The sequence below is a fragment of the Leptonotus elevatus genome, chromosome 2, assembly GCF_054856555.1.
Source record: "Leptonotus elevatus isolate MCC_2025b chromosome 2, RoL_Lele_1.0, whole genome shotgun sequence".
Classification (NCBI taxonomy): Eukaryota; Metazoa; Chordata; class Actinopteri; order Syngnathiformes; family Syngnathidae; genus Leptonotus; species Leptonotus elevatus.
In genome coordinates this window covers 20094042-20116184 of record NC_141240.1, presented here as the reverse complement: position 1 = coordinate 20116184, position 22143 = coordinate 20094042, and the positions used below count along the sequence as shown (strand labels likewise).

Sequence of the window (22143 nt, the reverse complement as noted above, 5' to 3'; positions counted from 1 at the left end):
AGACCACATAACTCAAAAAACGTCATAAATAACTCAACCCTCTAAATCAGGCCATGAGATAAACAAAAGAGCTACAAAACACTATAAAACTGAGTATAAGCAAATACAACTTAAGACACTAATATATGATGACTTTGGGACCATAAAAAATAGAAGTAACCATATTACTCTAATTCTCCTAGAGTCCCGAAAATTATTTAAATTGCCAATCAACCTCACCTCTTTTACAGATTAGTGGGGCTGAGGATAAAATCACACAAAATTTACAAATATCTACCATTTCCTAGATTTAATCAAACTAAAAATCATCTTCAAACTGCTAATCTTTCACATATTAGCGGGGCTCATAAAAAACACAGCACACAAAATATTTCTGGGATTTATAAATCACAGTGCTGTTAAAAAAAAAAAAATCAAACTTAGCCATCAAACTCTTAGTTAGTCTTTTACTTGTTACTACTCATTTTATTCTATTATTTATTTTATACTATAGCTGCAGCTGGACGAAGTCCAAAAAAGTTCCTCACGGGGAAAATAAAAATATATCATATCATATCATATTAATAAAATTCCCATTGTACCAATTCAGAAACTGATTCTCCCAAAAATATAGGCAAAAATTTAGTAGGCTATAGATTGAAATAAATTTTCTCAATCCCTCATTTCAAATTCACATATGTCGTTTATAATTTTCTGAAATATATTGCTATAGATCACAGTTCCCCACTCAACACATTAAAAATGCCCTGCATACACCGTGCAGCATTTTACTGAATGGATCACATCTCATTCCGACCACCAACTTTCTCAGTCCAGACCCCCAGCAAAAGGCAGGACGGCAGCTGTTGTCAATGTTCAGTCCTGGCCAGCATGGCGGCTGCTGTGGCAGCAATGTTCAGAGCAGGCATTTAGATTTCCTCTGGATGCAAAACAGCCATAGGGGAGAAGTCACTAGAATGAGGCGTATACACTGTCACTGGGCATTGAGGAATTTGAACATCATGTTTTTCTTAGGCACAGGACGAGAAGACTGTTGCTCTGCGGCTTTTGACCTTTGATCTCTGCCACATCCATTCAGACACAGTCTGCAATGTGGATCCGATGACACACAGTCTTTCTGAGAGCTCACCTGATCAAAAAAAATGCACACTCGTTGATACAATGCATTAAAAATGCCAGACTGAGGATATGGGATCATAGCAAGACAGTTCACTCCCTGCTTTCTCAAAAATGTTTCGTAAAAAACACAGCCTCTTTATTCATTTCTTTTTTTTTTCAAACATCAGTTTCTGAAATGACACACTCAGGAAAAAAAACAAATATTAAAAATCATTATCAACATGTCAATTCCAAAAACATTCATAACTCCTTATTCAACTATCTTACTTCCAGCCACAGCTATAAAGATATAGGCATAATTATATCAACTCAACATAGCTCAAACAAAATGCCATTATTTTATCATTACTCTTTATTCATTTGTCCCGAAAAGGGAAAGTTAACAAATTAACCATCGTCATCAATCATTAAAGTGTAAAAATTTATTAGCTCAGTCACTAAAAAAAATAAAAAATAAAAAATAAAAATAAAACACTAATTTAATATTCTTTTTTCAAAAACTCAACAATATCTTTCAAATAATATTACTTATTTTATATTGTTTATCATTCCTCTCTTACTATTTTGACAAAGAAAGAGTCCCATTACGAGGACACATTATGCTCACAGCGCACAGCCCAGCCCCCACTTTTTTTTTTTTAACCTAGAAACGGGGGGGGGGGGGGAATCTTAACATTATAAATCGCAAAACCTATTTTATTATATTCCCATTAATAAAACAAACGCCACTATCACAACAGTCTCATCTCACACAAAACAACACCAAACTTAGTTAAAATATTGAAGAAAAACAAACAAAATCCCCATATACACATTTCTCACACACAATAACAATAATAGCCCCCACCTTTTTAGAAGCTAGGTCACACACTCAAATGCATACGCACACACTCTTCAGTCATTATAAAATAATAAACGGTGTTATTCTATCAATTCGTTGTCTACAAATCTTATAGCATTCAAACTGCAGTTTTATACGGTGATTTCAGTAAACGGGTAACTTCGAACAAACCACCCGTAAACTGCTCCACAAATGCTGGAGTCATTTTAGCATCAAATTCAGCCTTTTTCCATTACCAACAAAGAAAATACAAAAGTCTGACATACCATTTTGTCCAGCGAAAGCTTTTTATACAATCGATCCACAGTTCGTTTTTTCATTGTTCATCGACGCTTTTATTTTTCCCTGAACCGGAAGCGCATTCAGGACAAACCATTCTGTATCCGGGTCGAAATCGCCTCCATTTTGTTTGTAGTTTTTGATGTATACTTTCGGTTTTAATACAGTGACGTCTCACTTTTAGTATTAATAGTTCAATATGTTAACACATATGGCCACACACAGACAGACATAAGAATTACGTGACCTCTCGTTTATACACAGCGGTTACCCAATCCCGCTGAGCTAAACTGTTCTCCCTTTATTGCAAAATTTTTGCAAGGCGCTTATTTTTTAAAGAAATTGTCACGTACCATCGAATTTAACCGTGGAACAAAAGGAATTCAAACGGGAATCCTGACCTCAAAACTACATATTGTAGAAGCGCCTACAAAATAAAACAAAAGTTACACGTAATCTCTCGATTGCAAATACAGTGATACAAAATCCAATCATCGCTGTAATCAACCTGGACCCCTCAATACTGTTCAATTTCAAACAGGCGCTTTTTCAAATAAAAGACATATTACGTGTACGAGAACTTTCACACCAAGAGCCATGAACAATTATGTTACTTGTCCTCAAATCCGGTCAAAACTGCTAAAAAAGCAGAGCGCATACCATAATCTTCGCGATCCTTAGTAGAAGAAAGACTTCTTACGTCATCCGGCAAACCCTTTTATTCAATATATATTATGGTCCAAGGATTCTTCATAGCGAGACGAAAACAAAACAAAACAAAAAATTAACCGCTATTTCTTCCTGTACAAAAAAGCTTCATCTCTTCGAGTCTGCATTTACGTCACTTTTAAACGCACCACTCCACGACGTGTTTAGTTCAATATCGTCTGAATTATCAACTCTCTAACGACATCAAACTATAACTTGTTCACACAGATCTCATTTAAAATTTAGACAATTTGGGAGACGAAAAACCAGTTGCAGCAGACCCAAAAACAGACAGAACCTCTCTACGTGGATAACAGTCTCCACTTACCGTACTTTAATTATTTAGGCCTAGAAGTTCCGCCCGTCCTCGAACGCCGCATCTAGCTCCACATCCGTTCGGTTCAACGGAGGAGACCATTCGTTATAATTCAGCGTCGGGGTCACAATTTGTTAGAGTAGACAATATTAAGTATTGTACTCTTTGCGTGTTCAATTAACTGAATGGTGAGATCCTTGTGAAGAAGTCCCTTTGCAAAGGTATTTATTAATTACCAGAAGCTTCTGGGGACAAAAAGCTGATGACACTGAAGCCGTGTTCTCTCAGTTGTCTGTTTCTCCTCCGTGGTACATCAATACTTATTCAAAATAGTGGGAGACTACAAGTCTCCTCCCATCAGCCCACAACACAGTACTTGCGCCCTTCTGCAAGTTCAGCAAGTTCCCATAGCTATAAATCAGATTAGAGAAAAACAATCACACATCGGCCCGTCTCCTTCGGAAGAGACAGATACCAGACCCATACACTCCCTTATTTTCTCAGGAGTGTGAGACACATAAAAATGCTATTCATTTAGCCATACTGAGTTAACTAAATCTAAAACGGCTAAAATATAATTTAAAACTGAAAAACAATGTTAATAACTCATCAATATCTAACTATCGACAGAATCTTGCTAGTTAGCCAGCTAGTATGAACCCTGACATGAATAATGAAAATTTGGAAATAATTTAAGAATCCCAAAGCACTTTACTATCATTTCAAAATCATTTTACTGCATGACCTCTAAAAACCAAAACGGCAGATTACAGACCCGTAACATGGTGGTCTCGCGCCAGTTATTATAATCACTGACTAATTTGAAGGTAATGTGTGTGTGTGTGACAACACAGCGCTGGTTGACCAGTCCTGTTAGGAGATTGAGTCAAGGAAAAGCAGATGGACAGAAGAAAGCTCCAATTCGAAATAGGAGGCGGGACAACAGGCCGGAAGTGGCTATGCCCCTCACAGGGAACTCTACAATGGTAGGAACACACACAAGAAAGAATGAAAGGACACACAAGACAAAAATCTGGGTATCATTGAGTCTTTATATTGTTGATTGACATTAAAAAAATAATAATACAAAGTGACTGATAACAGTGGTGCCTTGAGATACAAGTGACTTGAGTTATGAGATGTGAACCATCACTCTGCCGCTTTTTTTTAAATTATCATGATTTTTGCTTTGACTAAAACAGGGAGAATTACACCTTGTATATTGAAAACAATCACATACAGTAGCTTAGCCTGTCAGTCCGCTAGCATCAACGCTTTTTAAAATCCATTTTCTATGCCGCTGACCCTCAATTCAAAGACAAAAAAAGACAGATTTTTCATAGTAGGCCTATATTAAGGAAAAAGACAGCAGATGATTTGATTTTTTTTGTTTTTTTGCAAAGAAGGCCAAGAAGGATGAGGCAGCACAAAGCGGAGGAGAGGAGGAGCCAGAAGAAGAAAATCACACCCCTTTACCGCCTCCTATGCAAATCATCAAAGATCCCAACAACACTGCGGTAATAATTTGATGACTTTTTTTTACTCCTTGGCTGCAGTGTGTTTCGTCTTTATATGACTGCCATTGGTCCGCAGGCCCTCGACTCGGACCAAAGTTCCAACGAGTCGGACAGTGAGCAGCAAAACAAAGCTATGAGAGGACGCATGTGAGACCAAAGCACTCAGTCGAGAAGATGAGTTTAGCACTCGCGACGTGGCAAGCTTAACGTTGGGTGTCTCTCTGTGCAGATTTGTCGTCAACGAGATGGTCCAATCAGAGAAGGACTACGTGAAGGACTTGGGCGTCATTGTTGAGGTTAGATGCCAAATATGTGCACTGTAATTCACAATTTATTGATGGCATTGATGTACCTGGCACCAATGTGTGTGCGTATGTGTGACAGGGCTTTATGTCAAGGTTGGATGTCAGAGGGATCCCGGAGGACATGAGGGGAAAAGACAAGATTGTTTTTGGCAACATCCAGCAGATTTACGACTGGCATCGCGAGTGAGTGTAAAGAACATGGGTCCTGTAGAATTGGAGGATCATTTAGGTGCCAACGTTTAGGAAAACTGGATCATTTAGGTTTATAAAAATACAATTAAAAAAGGCACTTAGGCACCTGAAAAACATATATTTAAAAAATAATACCAAATAAATATTTTTAAAAGAATTATTTCAACAAATATAAACAGAGAGATATAAAAGTAGAACATTTTAAAAAATATACCTGTGTGCAGGTTAAACGCTTACAAATTTAAGCCCACCACAATACCTGTGTTTTGTATGCAGTGTGTATATATATATTTATTCACAACTGAATAAACAATTGCATACTTACTGTTGATGATTCAGTTACAGTATATGGACAGTATGTGGATATTTCATACATAAAGTAATAATGGAATTTAATAGTTACATGGAAATCATACAGTATATAATGAGGATTGGGGTAGATATTTTTCCAGTACGAATAAAAAAATTACTTAAAAAAATATTAGTTTAATTTGCAATGAAATTAAGAATGTTACATTTGAATACCTATTGAATTTTATAATTTCTCTAATTACAGTAACAGGGTTAGAAATCAATGTTAATGGTACAGCCTTTGCGCGAGTACATGCTAGCTGTGTTAGCTGCTGTGCTCACTGGTCAGTCAAGAACGAACTTAGCATAAGATAAAGATATATACTGTATGTAAAAAGAACGAGAAATGTAATATTCATGTATTTTTCTGATATGAGTAAAAGGGTTGCGTTTGTTTGAGTGACACACTCTATTATGGTTGGGAAAAATAGATGAAAATAGGAAAAATAGATGAAAATAGGAAAAATAGAAGAGAGGACTTATTTAGGTCTGCCCAGGGTCAGACTCGGAGCATGATATTTTTGTCCTGATGTATTGTCATGTAGCTCACTTTCTTTAAAAAAAAAAAAAAAAACTTTTGGTAAAAGAGTTATGTGTTGAGACACAATTTCTAAGAATAATTAGTACTACTATTGAAAGTATGTCAGTGATAAAAACCAAATTAAACAATTACAAGAAAGGCATATCCACAAAATGATACCAACATAAGGTGATTTCAAATAAATGCTATCCATGATACTAAAATACAGTATGTAGGTTGTAAGAATGACTATTTATCACTCTCATGCATTCACACACAACACACTCATTGTATGCCGTCCTCTAGTTTCTTCCTCGTCGAATTGGAGCATTGTATTCAAAATCACGACCTTCTAGCCGACCTCTTCATCAGACATGTGAGTTGTGTCCATGTGGTGAAGCACTTTTTTTTTTTTTTTTTTACAATTCATAAACAAATAGAGGTGAACAGCGGATGTGACCCATTCTCCTCTTTTTGTGTGCGTGTGTGTGCACTACAGGAGCGTCGCCTTCACATGTACGTAGTTTACTGTCAGAACAAGCCACGGTCAGAGTACATCGTCATCGAGTACGAGACCTTCTTTGAGGTACTGTACATGAAACGATAAACATACCATGAACACAATTACATAGAAGGCAGTACCTTGGCCGAGTAAATGTTGGGAAACCTTGCTGTAGATGAAGTCTGTTCATATCCATCCACTGCAGAAAGTAGTCCTAACTCATTTGTGCATGTGCAGGAGATCCAGCATGAGATCAGCTGTAGGATGTCCATCAGTGATTACTTAATCAAGCCCATCCAGCGGATCACAAAGTATCAGCTCCTGCTGAAGGTGAGTCACATGACATGCCGCGTTTACAGAGCTTTTGAAATATTTAAGATGGTTTACGTGTGTCTCAGGATTTCCTGAAGTACACAGCCAAAGCCGGGCTAGACTGCGAGGAGATCGAGGTTGGTTTCTAAAGTGCTAACTCGACAATCCTAACTAGTCCATTCTATTAGTCACCACCTGCTTCAATTTGTGTGTAGAAAGCACTGGAGCTGATGTCGCTGGTCCCAAAGCGCTGCAATGACATGATGAACCTCGGCCGCCTGCAGGGATACGAGGTATGATTATACAAGGGAAACGGCTGAATTAGTTCCAAAATTCATAAGTGGGAGTAAGTCTCAAGTTTTAAGCTCCTGCTTTTAAGCAGGTCTCAAGATACTTAAGCAAAAGTATTGCAGCCAATTACAGCACTAAAATGTGTTCTTTTGAAATTATTGGCTAAATGACTGCTAAAAGTACTTCTCAGAAAATGAGTAGTTGTTTGCGAAGAATGCCAGAGCGTAAACTAATTGAAGTTAGCCATTGACATGCTAGTTAGCGAATTATCTGCTGTAGGCTAGTAGCCAATCCATTTACTTCACCAATCTATCATAACTGTTTGTAACAGTCAACATTTTAGCAATATATGTATTAACGTTACCTTGAATTTGTCAACAAGTGATGGATGCCGCTCTCGTAAATGTGATCTTGTTATCGGAAGTCTTTGGTAAGCACATTTTGCATATCCTTCTTCTACTACCTTCAAACAAAAATGTTGAAAAAGCAGCTTTGGTTTATCTGATGTTCTCGTCCACTTAGCGTTCACTGCTCTGGCAACAGGAAGGCCAAATGTGGTCATGTGGTGTGACAATGCTGAGCCTGCTTCAGTTCTTAAGAGTTTCAGCGAACCTTGACCCCCATGTGTGTCTGTCCTCAGGGGAAGTTGACCTCTCAGGGCAAGCTGCTGCAACAGGAGACCTTCTGTGTGTGGGAGCAGGATGGCGGAGTTTTGTCTCGGAGCAAAGAGCGCCGGGTTTTCCTGTTTGAGCAGATTATCATCTTCAGCGAACTCCTTCGCAAAGGATCCAACAATCCGGGATACCAGTTCAAGAACAGCATCAAGGTCAGACTGGTCAAGAAGTGGTAAAACTGAAGTTCAGTGAATCCAGGTTTTATTACGGGGGATACTATCCGCACCCGCTCACAATCTCTGTTAATAAATTTAAAAAAAAAACACACACACAATCTGATGCGACCCAATTTCATTGTCACATCTAGTTTAGGTTTACTGTAAAACTGGTACATTAAACAAAAGGGAATTAAACACCGTTTATTTACAACATATTAAAAAAACATATAATAACAAAAGGCTGCTAGCTTAATGTTAACAAATAATGCAAAACATTAAGACGGGCTAAATAAAATTTGCCTTAATGTTATGATTAAGTATAAACCTTCAAACAATTCTTACTTTAACACACATCCAACATCGCAGACAGCAAAAGAACTAAGCACTGTCTAAAGACCAAAAAGTTTACCCAAAACACAAGTTAACAAACGTTTGCTAGCTTAGTGCTAACATATAATGCAAGCAATCAAGACATGCTAATGGAAATTAGCATCAATTTGACAGAAATGATAAACCTTCAAAAATGCTACTGTAACGCACGAAGCAGTGAATTAACACTAAAATCAGCCGATATTTTTTGCCAACTTTACCACATAAGAAAAACATAATGAGATTCACATTCCACCTTGTGGAATAAGCTTCAAAATCTGCGATTTAGCAGGGATTTACTGCAGTTGTGTCTTCAGGTGACTTACCTGGCCATGCAGGACAGCGTTGAGGGAGACCCCTGTAAGTTTATGTTGTGGTCTCGCGGCTCGGCGGAGCGCTTTACACTCCAGGCGTCCTCCACTGACATCAAGAACACCTGGGTGGAGAACATCGCCGCCCTGCTGGACGCGCAGAACAACTTCCTGTCTGGTGAGTAAAAAGCCGGACGTGCTGCAATCGCCTTGTGAACCTCGCTAACATTTAACATTGTCGTTTAGCTCTCCAGTCTCCTATCGAGTACCAGAAAAAGGAAGGCGGGATATCTGTGACCCGTCCCCTGTCGACGGGGCGACCGCCTTCAGCCCCGCCCACACCAAATGGCCTCGCCCCTCAGCCGTTGCCAGACAGCGATCAGGATGTCCAGGTGGGAATTGAATTTTAAGCGGCCAAAACATGACATATGAGTATGACTAATTAAGCACTAAATGTTGACCACTACTAGTAGAATATTTTTAATATTAATTATGAGAAATATATGAGTATTCACTCTTAAGTACTCAAAAATACCAATACTACAAGTAGTTTTATTATATATAATTCATTGAACACAATGACGGATAATTGTGAACAAAGAGCTTTCTTTGTTTCGGACGCACATGATAGTTCGACAGTGTGTCAAAATGCCGCAGTGTAATGCAAACTAGCGGCTAGCAGACTTACTCTACTATTTATTTTTTTTTACTCTCCTGTAATGTTTACTTGTTTTTCTCTACCACAAATGATTATGTGTCAAAAGCGGCCTTCTACATGTTTAGTAGGCAAAAAATAAATACCTCAATTAGTCGGCAAATATTAGCTCGTTTAAAATTGGCAAAAAATGTATTGTATTTGCATTTATTTCAATGGGGGAAGTTTGAGTAATTTGAGTAATTTTGAGATCCAAGCACCGTCGCTGAACGAATTACACTCATATCTCAAGGTACCATTGTACTTATGATTTTCCCTTCAGAATTTTATACACATTTCTAATAAGTTTCACCGGTCATGACCTGCATTATTTATGTAGCGGGTCCTATTGACCCATAAACACTTTGTGTGCCAATCACAATAAATTTAGGAAAGCACTTCTTTTTTTTTTTAAACATTAAAATGGGTCATTGTGCTTGTGGTACGTAGGCTCCCTCTAGTGGTTTGCAAAAGAATGACCACCCAAGTACAATTGAGCTCTATTTAACAGACATTTACATTGAATCTTTAACTCATTCAATCCCAGCCATTATCACTGAAGCAACCCCCTTCGCTCCGACTGTTTTACTGGATTTTTACTGATTTTGCAAGGCCCACAGAATATTGTGTTCTATTGCTATAAAAACATTTAACCTAAAAAAAATAATAATCGGCTCCATTTTGCAGCAATTCGAAAGCATTTGAATATTAGTTTCATTAATATTCACATTCCTGGTGAAAACAGACAAAAAGAGCTTGTTGCAACATGGCCCTGCTAAGCTCTTATACTCTGCTGCCACCTGCTGGCCGTTTTTTGTAATAACTACCATTGCTTTAAGCACATCTTCATGACAGAAGCTGCATGAAAGCCTTCTGTATGCTCTTGCATAAAAACAAACAAACATGTAAATAAGTTTCTGGGAGTGAAGGTCAAAATATATATTTAAAAAAAAACATGTTTACACGTTTTTGGGTTTGAATGAAGTGTTTGTTTTAAAACTTTTGAAACAACCTTTTTCTTCACAGGAGTTGGTGCTGGTGCTTCAGGACTTTATGGCCGTACGCGAAGACGAGATCTGCGTGTTCCGGGGCGAGAAGGTTCAAATTCTGGCCTCCAACCAACAGGGTCAGAGTCTGGTGTACCGACCGGCCAACAGCGACTCGCCGGCGGCCGAAGGCTGGGTGGCACGCAGCGCACTCGACACACAATGACACGCACACGCACGAACACACACAGACTCCCTGTAGCAGGTAACGTTAGGCTCGCCCTCCTTCCTGTGGGTTCCGTGTAAAAACACACCGCCAGACATCATTCATTCAGGACCGATTGGTCCCCGAGCCAATCACAGATGACATCATAAACTTTTAAACCCGGGAACCTGCCGTTGCCTGGCAACTAGAGACAGTTAAAAAAAAAAAGAAAGAAAGAAAAAAAAGACCCGGAGTTCCTTAGGATGCCTCTGCGTGACTCTGCCCGTCATGATGAGGATGTACATATATTGTACTGCATACATGCCACTGATCGGATGAACATAATGAAGATGATCGATATGAAGAATAATAGAATCTGTTTTTCACCTTAATAGAGAAACTGTTTGTCATATTCGTGTGTGCGTGAGAGAGTATGTGTGTGAATGCGTCAGAGTGTCTTAGTGGCGCCTTCCTCTGTAGGTTTTTGTCCACTGACCGTGAGGTGGTGCCCCACTGTAGCATTGCCATGACGACCATGTTATGTTGGCGCTTCAAGCGTTATTTCTGGATTTTGTTTCTTTCCTTTGGGCAAACCGGAATATACCTTTTCACCATCACGTCACACACGTACTTCCGGGTGGCAATCTCAGAATTGTCAGTAAATAAACTCGAGCCAATTTATCTTATAAGAGAGTGGTCCTCGACATATTCCACCAAAGACTGATTCATGGTTCCACTCATTTCATGGACCAGCAACCATCTATTGTCTACAACCAATACACCGGCAACTCCCAATTCAATTTTATTTATAGAGCACTTTAAAACAGCCAATGGCTGTATACAAACTGCCATACAAATAAAAACAGCAGTTGCCCCAAAATGGAATCCCTGTGGAACACCACACAACAGTGTCGCAGTGCGGGATCCAGAGCAATCAAGGCTAACCCAGAAAGTTCTGTCTGCCAAATGATCTGGCGGCACAACCCAACACACACACACACACACGCGCGCGCGCTGCCCCCCGGAAGCACCTATTGTTTACAAACTTCCTGAAAAGGTCTATTGTCTCTGCTGGCCACCACCATCATGACCATCCCAACCTGTGGTGGCGCCACCTTGGTGACTTCATATGTGCAGCTCTGCTCACGTTGGATATACTGATTATGCATTTCTCGTTTGTGTTCATATATGACACCGTCTGTCCGTACCCGCTTCTTGGCCGTCATTTCGTCCAGCATCCCGCCCGTCCGTCTCCCTGTCTGACTTCCTGTTTCTCTATCTGACCTCCTGTGTTTCTCCTTCTATGGCTCCCTGTGCAACTTCTCCCGACGTCCTGTTTCCTGTCAAACTGTCTACGTCTTTCTTCTGGTGCCATTCTCAGACACCCTCGTCCTTAAGGAACTATGCAGCCTGAGAAAGTAGTGCTGGGTTAAAGGTAGAATGTAGCGCTTAGTTATTGACAGGTTGACAGTGATGTGTAGTTGCGTTATGTAGGGTTTAAGCTTGAATGTAGTGTGCTATTGCCAAGGAGCAGGGTTGCAGTGGTGGAACATTATAGAAGACGAGAATTTTGGAACGCTGGAAACTTAAAATGGGAATTGGTGCTAAAATAATGGATAGGTCATCACATTCAAGCACAAATCATCAAAATAATGCATGTTTCAGGGTTTTTTTTGTAAGTAGAATTGTATCACAAAGAACAAAACCATGACTGTTAATTATGACCCCCTCCCCCGCCCCCAATCTTTTTATTATTTTTCTTTTTATTATTATTAAGCTATTAAGAGCCCCATTTCAATTTGTTTATTTACATTAATTGCATTAAAGTTTCCAACTTTAAAATTCTCAGCATTTTGCAACCCTACTAAGGAATTACTGGGGTCTCATAAAGCCCCTTATGAGTGCTTTAAAGGTGGAAAATGGTGAACACTACAGTAATGGATACATTACCTTCTAAGGCAATGGTGGGCCGCCTGTAATATTTGTTGCATTAAGTTAGCTATTTTTCACAAAATTATTTATTCAAATTGTAATAACTGTTTTTAAATGCATTTATATAAGTTTTTATTTTTTCTATCTTTTTTTTTTGGTAGCATTTTTAAAATTCTTGCTTTTACTAAGGAGTGGTGGTTTCTTGGATATTGCACAAGATGGCACCAGAGGGGGACAATTTTTTTTATTCCACCCTCCACAGGTGCTTTTTAACCATATAATTGTTGGGTCATACTGAATAGTTATAACAAATATCACAAAAGTTATTTTTTTTAAAATTATTATTATTAATAGCAAATGCTCCATTTAATCAATTTACTTTGAAGAAACAAATTCAGTATCATGAAATAATTTTACAATTGGTTGATTCAAGTGGTTGATATATTTTAATCAAATTAAAAATCAAGCAAATTAACATGACTGAATTATTTCATCATTCATTTACAGTTAGCTATTTAACATTTTTTACATGCACATTTCAATTTATTTTTCTTTCTTTCTTTTTTGCTTAATCTAACAATAATCTGGCCCACAAGTTCATTTCAAAAATCTAATGTGGCCTTTGTCAAACTTTTGCCCACCCTTGTTTTAACATGTTAAAAGTGGAACGTTGCACTCTAAATTGTTTAAAATGTGACAACAAAAGGTTTGAGGGAAAAACATAGCGCACTACGTTTGATGGATTTAAGATATTAAAATGTAGTGCACCGCGAAGAACTTAAGGCGGATCGTGGTGTACTACTCAATTTTTAGGCCTAAGCTAGAGCACGAACAAAGGTGATGAAAAGCACACTATGAAGGGTCAAAATGGCAAGCGAGCGTTGGTGCTGATGTAGCGCCAGCCCTGTTGACGAGCAGCAGACCGAACCAACCAACCAGACAGTGTTATTTCTACAACTCTAACAGCTGCTAAGTGACCACTAACAGCTCTGTGTCAAATGTTTGTAATAAACGTCATTTTTCATCCAAGACCAGTCGTCGTGTTCTTTGTCGTTACGGAAACATTTGGGATATCAGCCCATCACATCTCTCATTGTAAGAATGTCAAAGTACCAGTATTCATTTTTGCCTTAACACGGCTAAAATGGACTTCAACAATATAACAGTGTTAGCAATTCTAAGCTCGGATTGCTATAAGTTTTGTTTTTTTGCTTTTGTACTTAAATACTACTAATACAGTCCGTACTTTCTAATTTCATTTAAAGGAGTCCAATCAATACTTCTACTTCTTTACCTCCTTTTTCTTTTGACACAATTCTGTACTTCTGGTGTCAGTACTTTGCCACCATGAAATTGTCAGCAATGACATGACTGAAGAAGGTCAAGTGAGCGTGCTGTGACATTGATAAGAGCAGTTATAAAGCCATAAACAGATTTAACCCATTAGAGATACAAGAGTCTGAAGGTCACGTTCTCTGAATCTTCGCTTTCATTCCAACACGTAGCACACACCAGGTGTGTGCGCAATTCGCCAAACGCCCCTGGTTTGATTTGTGTAAAAGGGAGAAAAAAGTTCAAGTCAGATAAAAGTAGCTTGAGTGACTTTATGATGCTAATGAAACACATTAAATATATCTGACATTAGTGTTGGATGTGACAACAGGCTAGTAAGTTAACACTATTTATGAAATTGTATTTGTCGTCATATATTTTTGCTGTGTTGCCACAACCCAGTTACAGATACTTAGGCACCTTTAAAAAAAATAATATATATATATATATATATATATATATATATATATATATATTTGCTAAATAAATAATTTACAAATTAATACAGTTTAACTTTATTTGAATGCTAAATCACGTTTTAGTATTAGTGAAACTACAGTAAGATGTTTGCAAATCAATGCAAGTGCACATGCTAGCTTAGCTGTGTTAGTTGCTATGCTAATTGGTCTGAACAAGCATAGCTACATAGTGCAAAAAAAGAAATATTTTGGGATATGAATGTATTGTTCTAATATGAGCAACAGGGTTACGATGGTTTGAGTAACACATTCAATTTAGGTTGAAAATATTGAACAAAAACCTTAAGTCCACGCATTATTACCGCAATTACCTTGATGTCATTTCTGCTGAGTCATGTACAGTATCTGACTCCTTTATCTCTTTTCCTCGACATGGCTAAAAAGGTTTCATGACATGGTTATGTATAAGTTGAGAAACAACTTAAAAGCACAATTATTCTTATTAAAAAAAATCTCACTGGTACAGTAATCAATAGTTTGGACGATTACAAGGAAGACAACCCCCCCCCCCCCCCTGTTCATTTCATACAGTATGTAAGTTGGTTTTCAAAAGGAAGGAACAAGAGAGAGAAAAAAATTATCAGTTTTGGGTCCAAGCAGCTCTTACGTAACCTTTACAGGACGCCCACTGACAGATAAGTGAAGGCTCACATAAGTACACACTGTCTGCATGTGTTTCATCAACTTGATGGCGGAGTGACAGCAGCAGCAGCAGCAGGACAATGAATGAGTCAAGCTCAGCTGTGAAAATGCAGTCATTATTTTGTCAGAACGGGAAGGAAACACCAGAGCCCGTGAAAGCTCAAGTCAAAGGTGAGGAAAATCAGAAAGGCAGTTGTTATATGTCTCCTTTTTGTATCATGGAAATGTCGGATGGATACCTTCAAGCGATGAAAACTGTGATTGTTAAAGCGTCGGCACCCTCTAGTGGCACTGAACGACTCACTGAATTCCTTTTCAATTCAAAGTGTGAAGAATTTTCACTACAATATGTTCTACGCCTCCCCACTAGTCTAAACACGATATTCTGATTAATATTGTGTTTGTGGAATATTCATGAATTAAGCCGCCCGTTTTTATCCATCTAAGGGGGGGGCGGCCATTTTGCCTTGTATTGCCACTTGCTGTCAACTGAATATGACATCTCGCTCAGCTTGCGAACGTCACATGACCAAACCCAGAAAACAGCTGAGCTGACCATTGCATTCATTACCTGAGCCCTTAGGCACTCTGATGCCATTTTCAATCGACAGCAAGTGGCAAAATGGCCGCCTTTTGAGATGGATAAAGATGGGGGATTTTGACTGGTGCTGGCACATAGAACATATTACTGGAAAGAACATTTTTGACTTAACTTCCCAGTCAATTCAATTTGCATATAATCTTTACACTGTTTTTTAAGCAATTATGTACAATTGAATTGAGCTTTTATGTGCAATACAGTTAAATGTGACCGTTTTATAAAGACCAAATATTTGTTTGACTGTATTGGCACTTGTGGTTGGTGACGGTCCAGACGAAGAAGACCTTTGACCAGTGCTCTTTGCAGGTCGTGTGCCCGCATGGCTGCAGGGCACGTTGATGAGGAACGGGCCCGCTCTGTTTTCTGTGGGCGACTCGGAGTATAACCACTGGTTCGATGGGATGTCCCTCATTCACGGCTTCGTTTTCAAAGACGGTGGGTAAAGATGACGCCGTGGCGGTCCGAGATTTGCTACCTGGGCCGTCAGTGGGGACTTGCCTGACTTAATGGCACCACTATCGATCACCAAAATCAATACTACACAAAAACACAATTAAAAAAAATATATATATATATATATATATATATATATATATATATATATATATATATATATATATATATGTGTATAAATGTAGGTCAAAGCCTCTAATAATGTTTACGGCAACAACAAAGAACGGCGCTGACTTTGAGATTTTTGTTTCTCCAGGGGAGGTGTTTTACAGAAGTAAGTTCCTGAAGAGCCACACCTATCAGAAAAACATCAAGGCTGACCGGATCGTCGTCTCCGAGTTCGGCACCATGGTCTATCCGGACCCCTGCAAAAACATCTTCTCTAGGTGCCGTACGGAACTACAGTGGTACTTTGACTTATTTGTGTACTGTAATTTGTTCGTAACTGATGGTTCAGTTCCCACTGAACGACGGTGCGAATTTGAGTCTGAATGGTCGTTTGCCTGCCGCGTGACCGACCGACTGGCGGCCGTTTCAGGCTCTGGTCCACGTTTTAGCACCTTGGACCCCGAACAGGAGAAGCGGTGTAAAAGAATGGATGGATGGATATGTGTGGGGGCGTGGCCTAGTGAGTGACATGACAGGCGTTCGGAGTCCAGCTCTGGTTTCGTCGTGTTTGTGAGAATGTGATTTTCACACGGAACGTCTCTTTCCTCACCAGAGCATTCACGCATCTCAGAAATGTCATTCCCGATTTTACCGACAACAACATGATTAACATCATCCGCTACGGCCAGGACTACTACGCCTCCTCCGAGATCAACTACATTAATCGGATTGACCCCGTCACGTTGGACACCATTGGAAGGGTGAAACGTTGTGTTCAAATTCTGCTTAATATTGTCAGATCTTTTCTTTTAAATTTGCCGCGCTTCGCAGGTCAACTACAGGAATCACATTGCTATCAACTTGGCAACGGCTCACCCTCACTATGACAACGAAGGCAACACATACAACATGGGCACCGCCATTATAGGCCTTGGTCCACCAAAGTATGTCATCTTTAAAGTCCTAGCGGATACTTCAGGTAGTCTCAAGATCATCTGTTAGTTTATGCTCGGGGTGTCCAAACTACGTGCGTAACTTGTATAATACATGAACTTACAACAAACAAGATTTGATGATGAAGTTTCACACGATGTATTTGCATTAAGACAACAGAAGTGTGTCTTCTTTTTTAAAGAACTGTCAACCCAAAAGTTGTCTTCACAATAATATTTTCTATGCAGCCCCACTCGTTTAAATGCATGTATTTGGATTTATATTGCGGTTTTGTAGAATATGAATGAAGCAGCAAAATTCACCCGTTTTTATCTATATCAGTGGCCGGCCATTTTGCCACTTGCTGTCGACTGAAAATGATATCCAACAACCAATCATGGCTCACCTGTTTTTTTTAAGCTGAACGGTGAGTCCTGAGCAACTGGGATGTCATTTTCAGTCGACAGCAAGTGGCAAAATGGCCGCCCCCTGAGATAGATAAGAAGAAAGTTTGAATATTGCTGCTTAACTCAACACAATATTAATCAGAATGCCATGTTTAGACTGGCTGGTGCGCATACCGTACAATATATCATTGTAAAAAAAAATAGGTTGACTTAAGCTTTTAGGTCACATGGCATGCTAAGAGAAGGCAGAATTGACACCAATAATCGACAACTAATCGATTAATCAAATCATTTTCGATAATTAAGCTTAACCTTACAGCGCATTTGGAAGTAGCATGGCATACATTTACAGTCACCTTTAGCATGTTCAAATAATCAAAGGTGAAGAATTTCAAAGGGGCCCTTGAATCCATCCATTTATTTTGTATTCTAGAAAACGTTTAGACACCCCCGAGCTCACCAGTGTGGCTTCATCCTAAAAGCGCAGCGTGACGACTTCAACACCAGTCGCTCGTTTCAGGTTCTGAGCAGAAAGCCGCGCTCGGGCAGGTGCAGCAGGTCTGCTCCCTTCCCTTTCGCTCCACGCTCTTCCCGAGCTACTTCCACAGCTTTGGCATGACCGACAATTTCATCGTATTCGTGGAGCAACCGTTCAAAGTCGACATTGTCAAACTGGCGACCGCCTATTTTCGGGGCCTAAACTGGGGAAGCTGTCTCAAGTTCGACAAGGACGAGCCGGTACGTGGACGCGTCTGGGCGCCGTCCGCCACCGCCACCGCCACCGCCACCGATCAGCAACTGACACTCTGCTCCTTCCTAGACCTTCTTTCACTTATTTAACCGGACGACAGGGAAGAGGGTTTCCACTTGTTTCTATGGTGACGCCCTGGTGGTCTTTCATCACATTAACGCCTATGAGACTGAGGATCACGTGGTGTTCGACCTAATTACCTACAAGGACAGCCATCTGTACGACATGTTCTACATGAAGAACCTGAGGATGAATACCAGCAGCTTCATTGATGCAAATTCCAACGCGTCGCCCCCAGTCAGCCAGCGGTTTGTCCTACCGCTAAATGTCAACAAGGTCAGGCCCAAGGGCAGTGATACAATTGATTTGAGTGATGCACTCAATTACTGTTGAAAATATTGAAAACAAATATGAACTCATTCACTGCCATTGACGGCTATAAACGTCAAAAATTCATTTAAACTTTTTCTATTAGTTTAATATTTTTTTTCAACTTTTGTTGAGAACCTACAATTTTTTTACTGTACATTTACAACAGATATGAAATTTGTGATTAATCGTGAGTTAACTAGTCAAGTCATGCGATTAATTACGATTAAAAACTTGAATCGCCTGACGCCCCGAATGTTTTACATTTTCTTTCTTTCTTTTTTTTAATTCATTCACTGCCATTGACGGCTATAAACGTCAAAAATTCATTTTAACTATTTCTATTAGTTTTAAAAAAAATTCAACTTTTGTTGAAAACCAAGAATTTTTTTATTGTACATTTAGAAAAGATATGAAATTTGCGATGAATCGCGAGTTAACTAGTCATGTCATGCGATTAATTACGGTTATAAACTTTAATCGCCTGACGCCCCGAATTTTTAATAATATTTTCTTTCTTTCTTTTTTTATTCATTCACTGCCATTGACGGCTATAAACGTCAAAAATTCATTTTAACTATTTCTATTAGTTTAACATTTTTTTCAACTTTTGTTGAAAACCTAGAATTTTTGTATTATACATTTAGAACAGATATGAAATTTGTGATTAATCGCGAGTTAACTAGTGAAGCCATGCAATTAATTACGATTAAAAACTTTAAATCGCCCGAATTTTTTATATTTTCTTTCTTTCTATTTTTTTTAATTCATTCACTGCCGTTGGCGGCTATAAACGTCAAAAATTCATTTGAACTATTTCTATTAGTTTAACTTGTTTCCCCCACTTTTTTTAACAAGAGTAGGAAAACCTAGATTTTTTTATTGTACATTTAAAACAGATATACAATTTGTGATTAATCGTGAGTTAACTAGTAAAGTCATGCGATTATTACAATTTTTAAAAAAATAATCGCCCCTAATTTTTAATTATCTTTTTTTTTTTAATGAATTTATGACAGTGAATGAGTTAAAAGTAGTTTACTTCATTGCTATTTTAGATTGCAAGCTTACTCTAAAGTCAATCAAAAATAGCAACACAATCGAAAAGTCTAAAAAAGGATTCACCCCCATGTGTATGTTCACAGGACTCGCCAAAAGGAGCCAACGTGGTGACTCTGGCAGACACAACCGCTACGGCCGTTGTGAAAGACGACGGTCAAGTCTACTGCCAGCCGGAAACTCTCTTCCAAGGTCAGCGTTAAGTTGTGAGATGTCGCAGTCGTAGATCTGATGCCTGAAAAGTGGTCCGGGGGTCCTCCCTACCACTAACGTATAACATTTCCTGTCCACCAGTAGAACAACTTGGGGACACTAGTGACATTATAAAATTGAACTAATTAACACCTAATGATTCACGAGTAGTACTAGTAGCAAAAATTGTACTAGTACATGGACAATTCAGCACACTACTGTCTAATAATGATGCTGCAAATGCTCTAACGGCTTGGAATTGTCTTATTTTCTCACCAGGTCTGGAGTTGCCTAACATCAACTACAAGTTTAATGGCAAGAAGTACAGATACTTCTATGGATCCAAAGTGGACTGGTCATCCCAACCCAACAAGGTCAGAACCAGAGGTGGTAAAAGTCCTCCCCCACTTGGTGCTTGAGAAGTACAGATACTAGTCTGAAAAACAACTAAACAAAAAAAAGACTGATGAAAGCAGAGTTATTGATTTTTTTTCTTTTTTTTTTAAGTACAAATTTGTAAAATCACTCGTGTAGAAAAGTAACAATTATTTTTGCTATTATTAACTTGGTGCTCGTTCTGAGAAGAAAAAAAGTCACGCTGCAGGTTGTTTTAGCGTTAACTTGACTGATAACTAGCCTTGTTAACTAATCATATTTGTTTTAAATGCTACATTAGTTATGGATAACGATTGCAAAATTACAATTGCTGTTTTTGTTGTTTTGTTTTTTAGCTTCGCCACATACCATTCTTATGGCCGACATTAAAAAAAAGTATCTTAAAAGGAAGAGTTTGGAGTGTTAAAACTGCTAGTAAGATTTGAATGTAGCCTCAGTTAACCAATCTCCCATTGCTCCCCATTCATAATGACACGCGCTTACAAAATAACCGCGCTAGCAATACAAAGCTATCGTTAGCACTGTATATAGCCATTGTTGCTACATTGGTAGCATGACTTATTCATATCCAGCTACTACAACACAAAAGGTTATCAATTTGAAGTTTGATTTATTTAAATGTACAATGCTGTATTACAAATCCAAAATAGGTGATGAACACATGCTGGTTATTATGCATCGCTTGCTTACACAGTACGAATATCGTTTTTTTGAATGTGATCTATTAGTATTACGTATTTTAAAAACCATTTGAGTAAGAAAGTACTTGCCCTTCGTTACTTCCCACTACCAGTCAGGATTGCTCAAGGAAAGACGTCCCAATATCAAAGCAGGGCTGCGTAACAGACATCGCGACCTTTGTCCCCCAGATCATCAAGTTTGACACAGTAACCAGGACCCATGTGGAATGGCACCAGGACAACTGCTACCCGTCAGAACCCGTGTTTGTGGCGTCACCCGGAGCTGTGGACGAAGACGACGGTGAGCTTTCACGACATTTTTTTTAAATTTGTTTTTCTCTGAAGAAACAGTACTTAAGATCACATCACTTCTCTGCAGGAGTGATTTTATCATCCGTCATCTCTCCGGACCCCGACACCTCCCCTTTCATGCTTGTGCTCGACGCCAAGACGCTGGAGGAGCTGGCACGGGCCGTCATTCCTGTCAGGGTTCACTTGGACCTACATGGACTTTTCATACCCAGCACCAACTGACAGCGGAAGAGCCAAAAATATTCAAACTGTGTACTCAACTCATTCACTGCCATTGACGGCTATAGACGTCAAAAATTCATTTGAACTATTTATTAGTTTCACATTTTTTTCTACTTTTGTTAACAAGAGTATGAAAACTTAGATTTTTTTTATACTGTACATTTAGAACAGATATAAAATTTGTGATTAATCGTGAGTTAACTAGTGAAGTCATGTGATTAATTACAATTAAAAAATGTAATTGCCTGATGCCCCTAATTTAAAAAAATGAAGAAAAGATTATTAAAAATTAGGGGTGTCAGACGATTAAAATGTTTAATTGTAATTAATCGCATGACTTCAAAAGTTAACTCATGATTAATCACAAATGTTATATCTGTTCTAAATGCACAGTAAAAAAAAAAAAGGTTTTCATACTCTTGTTAACAAAAGTGGGAAAAAAATTGTGAAACAAATAGAAACGAGCTGAGCTTTACTCTATCCCAAATGTCTTATTTAGAGACATAATTATTATCATATTCATCATCATACAGGGCTTGAAGGAAAAAGTAAGTGAAGTTAACACTTAGAGATTGAAATATAAGTGCAACATCTTTATCACAAATAATGTACTATTTACTACATT

At 38.6% G+C, this 22143-nt stretch overlaps 2 protein-coding genes across 4 annotated transcripts in view; both read left to right on the top strand.

Annotated features, from left to right (window-relative positions):
* LOC147178761 (kalirin-like) overlaps positions 1-13611 on the top strand; it is a 39149-nt gene extending 25538 nt beyond the window's left edge. For 2 of the 3 annotated variants that reach the window (XM_086070235.1, XM_086070234.1), the window contains exons 44-57: positions 4118-4249; positions 4667-4780; positions 4857-4927; positions 5010-5076; positions 5165-5268; positions 6455-6524; positions 6648-6734; positions 6888-6980; positions 7049-7099; positions 7178-7255; positions 7894-8079; positions 8772-8943; positions 9012-9157; positions 10486-13611. In XM_086070235.1, coding sequence (XP_085926361.1) covers positions 4118-4249; positions 4667-4780; positions 4857-4927; positions 5010-5076; positions 5165-5268; positions 6455-6524; positions 6648-6734; positions 6888-6980; positions 7049-7099; positions 7178-7255; positions 7894-8079; positions 8772-8943; positions 9012-9157; positions 10486-10671 — 1557 coding nt within the window. In that variant the 3' untranslated portion in view covers positions 10672-13611. The remainder of the gene's footprint in view (positions 1-4117; positions 4250-4666; positions 4781-4856; positions 4928-5009; positions 5077-5164; positions 5269-6454; positions 6525-6647; positions 6735-6887; positions 6981-7048; positions 7100-7177; positions 7256-7893; positions 8080-8771; positions 8944-9011; positions 9158-10485) is intronic. The other variant, XM_086070237.1, reaches the window with a different exon arrangement.
* Positions 13612-15049: 1438 nt separating this feature from the next.
* bco1l (beta-carotene oxygenase 1, like) lies at positions 15050-21698 on the top strand. The gene is made up of 11 exons (XM_086068671.1): positions 15050-15206; positions 15943-16071; positions 16346-16475; positions 16811-16958; positions 17029-17176; positions 18058-18275; positions 18358-18624; positions 19803-19908; positions 20188-20282; positions 21174-21285; positions 21364-21698. The coding sequence occupies exons 1-11, from the start codon at positions 15116-15118 to the stop codon at positions 21516-21518; spliced, it is 1599 nt and encodes a 532-aa protein (XP_085924797.1). The 5' UTR covers positions 15050-15115; the 3' UTR covers positions 21519-21698.
* Positions 21699-22143: the final 445 nt, after the last annotated feature.